Below are 3,939 nucleotides of genomic sequence, written 5' to 3' on the forward strand. Positions count from 1 at the left end.
AATTAAAAAAAAAAAAAAAAAAACCAACCAAAAACCAAAAACCAAAAACAACCAACAAATCCAACAACAACAAAAAACACCTATTCTGCTATTTATTGATTTCTGCCTTTTTGGCTTCCTTTTTGTTTTTCTTTGGGTTTTGTTTTCTCCCTTTCCCTTTCCTTTCCCTTTCCTTTCCAACAGTCTTGGCTCTCTTCCTATATCCCCTAGATGTGAGCCTGAGCAAGCAATGGCATGTATTTTGGCTGGTTCATATCTACCGTCTCTGGATAGGCCATTGGCATTTTGAAGGAAGATGACATTAAGCTGAAGGATGACTTCCTCAACTTGAGTCCCTCTGTTATCCAGTTGGTAATTTTCATTAAGCCTGTGGGAATTTAGATATCTTTATTATCTCCTCCTTCTGACAAATTTGGTTAATATTAATTAGTCAAAGCAAGTTACATTAGGGAGACAACTAAGTGTCAGATGGATAGGTAGTGTGAATGTATAGTTATTGTTTCACTGGGAAACAAGCTTAAAAAAAATCAAAAACACTGGATTATTTTTATTTTATTTATTATTATTTTTATTTTCAAAACATTGGATTATTTTTATGATGAAAAATCTCTGGCTGTGTGATGTGATTACACCTTATTCTGTTTTGTTGTGGTTTTTTATTTGCCCTTTTTTAAATTTTATTTTCTATTTTATTTACATGCTACACAGACATTTACATACAGTAAAAGTATCCCATACTATTCATAAAGACTTAGAATTTTTGAGTTCATCTTATCTGTGTTCAGAAATTAACAATGTAGGTCTCATACATTAATCAGGTTACTGTGTATAAACAGAGCCATTTAAACACTTGTTACTTGGTTAGGCAGTAGATTTACACATCTGAATAGCCATTGAGAAATTCTTTCAGGAAAACCACAGGTTTCCAGTTGTCTTCCAGTAGATCTCCACTATTGTCAAGAGACATCAGTGAATTTTTCTTCATTGCTAAAAACCCTTAAACTTTTGTTTATAACAAAGTGCAGAATACAGAGCACAGCTTAACAGTTATGGCCTGGTATTTTGGTTAAGCGTTTTAACTGGAAAGATAGGTCAGAAATTAATGGTTATTGCTGTGGCTTCAGAAGATGATCCCAAAAATGTATATATACTCTTCACCTTTTCTTTCTTTATATATCTATTTCTGCAGGCATCTCCTAAACTACTTTTGTTTACATAACTCACTATCTGGTGAGGTTTCTTCCTTTTATAGGCTACCTATATTATTCATTTAAATGAATGTCACAACTTTATCAACAATTATTATTTTATCAGCAAGAGTATATTAATTATTCTGGCTATAGCTTAGCATCTTTCTTTTTGAACCTGTACAGTTCCTAATTAGTTTGGCAAGCAACTCAAATTTTCAGACTAAACAGCTGCTTTATTTTCATTCTTACTATTAACACAGGTCAAACTGAACAACTTAGCTACATATCACTGTGTCTTATCAACTTCCTTACTTATCCAAGCTAATCTCTGTTTCTGTGTGCTTATGTTAAGCTATAATAGGTTTAATTTTTTCCACCTACTTTTCTGCATGTATAATATCATAATACTGTCAACTATTTACTATCAAGTCATAACCAAAATTCTTCTAGACCATATGAGAAAACAGTCAACCATTACAGCAGCAGTTCTAGGTGCATAGGCATTAGTAATCTGTAAGACCACAGTCCATTCCACTCAGATGTGAAACTTTTTTTTTTTAATTTTATTTTCAATATATCAGAGTAAGAAACCAAAATATCTTAGATATGGGATGTACAGCTTCTTGTTCATAACCTTGATGGATGAGATTTTAGATGCAAGACAGAGAGGATTCCTATACCTTGCCTCATGGTTCCTCAGTTCTCACCTTCTTCCTGCTCAGCCTCTCCTTTTATTACGTCTTTGCATTTAAGTTGCAATAGTATTAACATCTGGATGATTATATTTAAATAATATGTTTGTAGAAGAATCCAAATACTGGTTTCTGTTTTCTTTATAGCTTCTTTCTTGAGAGATTCTGCTTCTGGGACACCTTGTCTCAGTTTGGCATGGTATTTGTTTTACTTATCGTATTTGTTTATCATAGTCAAAGCTGAGAGTTGGAAGAAAGACAGAGAATCCAGTACGTGACCCATTTGAGCAAAACAGTATACATAAACAAAAGAGGCAAAGTCATTACTATTTCCTTACATCAACTACAGTTACTGCAGTACCTGTAGCTTCCATCCCCAAAGCTTCTGATGCGTGGAGCTCTACGTAGAGTTCAAGGCAGATGTCCTCTTCTTGTGATGTTTTTTGTTTCCGTATCTGATACCAGCTTAGATAGAGATATTTTGCAGACACTTTTTATGTGCGACTTTTCTCACTACCTTTTGAAAGACTGTGTAGCTATCACCAAGATCTGAACAGTTGTTCAGATACAGTACTGGAACCTGATTATGTGGTAGGCATTTTTCACCATTAAGAAGTAATCTACAAATATTTTTTTTCTTAATCATTTTTGATACACATCTTTTTGCATTAAGATACCAGAATTATAGATGTACAAAGGATATTACTGAGAAGGTCTAAGGTTTTATGGTGGGATTCACCAGCTTGCCTTATATGTGTTCTATTGAAATGTACATATCTATACATAGTTATCACACATTACTGTTTGAGAAATAACACTTTCCCCTTGAATTTAAGAGATCATTGTAAGTTATTTGAACAGAGTAGATGAGGTTCTAGTAAGTTCTTCTGGACACATGCACTGTAAGGCATGTAAACCAACTTCCTTCACTTTCAAAAAGCATGGCAAAAAAAGCAATACTAATCTAAACAAGTGAAAACTCATACAGTCCCTCACATCTTTAATAGCTTAATTACTTAAAGAAAGGTTTAGGTAGAAACAGCTTTATTAAAAGTGTTTAATCATTTTTAACTTGAATGCAGACATTCAAATTTTTTTTTTTCCTAAGATTTCACATTGTTCTAATCCATATAGAATAGTTAATTTTATCAAAAAACAGCTGATCAGAACACTAGGGTAATATATTGTAAATAGGCCTAAATATTATATTAATACTTTCAAAGGCTGTGGTTTTTTATTAGTAGTATTAGTAGTAGTAGTAATTTATGCCTCTGCAAATGACTTTGCAATTTATCCTACATACAGACTCACTGGATCTAGTGTTCCTGATCTTATTGTGAGCATGAGCAACCAGATGTGGCTTCATTTACAATCTGATGACAGCATTGGCTCACCAGGATTCAAAGCTGTTTATCAAGGTACGAACTAAATTAACTGTTTTAAACTCATGTTGTAACTCCCTTCATTACATCCCAACAAATTTATTTCAAATAGGCATTTAGTCCTTTCACAAATTTAGAGTTTTGATAATGTCTCTATTGTTAATTAATAGTTAATGGAGATATGGCTTTGCAAATACCCACAAAATAACTAAAAAAATCTGAAGTAAAAATGAAAGTTATTGTTCTAATGCTTTTTGCTTGAAGGTCAATCCAAACTGCAAATTTCTATCATATTTGAAAAATTTTAAATGTTACATTCTGCTAACCTGTGTAATTCCTTAAATTGAACATTATTTGAAAATTATGATTAGTTTTCTCAGACTTTATAGGAGTAGTTACAAAACTTGTTTTCATGCCTCACCAAGAATCTTCACAGACCTAAGTCAAAATTAATATGTAACAAAAACAACAGAACAGATATATTGTATATGATTGTGGAAATTAAGAAGATGTATAAAATTGTGGAAATTTAACTCAAAAAAAGTGATCTAAATTACCCTAGCCTCATTTGTGTTGCTTCTGTCTCAAAGAGATGAGAACTTTGGCAACATAAGCATCTTCAATTTTTCTTTACTGTGAGCTTCGGTTTGATACTTTCTGAAGTTGATTCATTCT

The 3,939-nt window shown here is 32.4% G+C and overlaps 1 protein-coding gene across 1 annotated transcript in view; it reads left to right on the plus strand.

Annotated features, from left to right (window-relative positions):
• CSMD1 (CUB and Sushi multiple domains 1) overlaps positions 1–3,939 on the plus strand; it is a 1,345,565-nt gene that overhangs the window by 960,656 nt on the left and 380,970 nt on the right. The window contains 1 exon segment of the mRNA XM_019474454.1: positions 3,188–3,300. Within this exon segment, the coding sequence (XP_019329999.1) occupies positions 3,188–3,300 (113 nt within the window).

This window comes from Aptenodytes forsteri, unplaced genomic scaffold (genome assembly GCF_000699145.1).
Source record: "Aptenodytes forsteri isolate BGI_AS27 unplaced genomic scaffold, ASM69914v1 Scaffold100, whole genome shotgun sequence".
In the NCBI taxonomy this organism is placed as follows: domain Eukaryota; kingdom Metazoa; phylum Chordata; class Aves; order Sphenisciformes; family Spheniscidae; genus Aptenodytes; species Aptenodytes forsteri.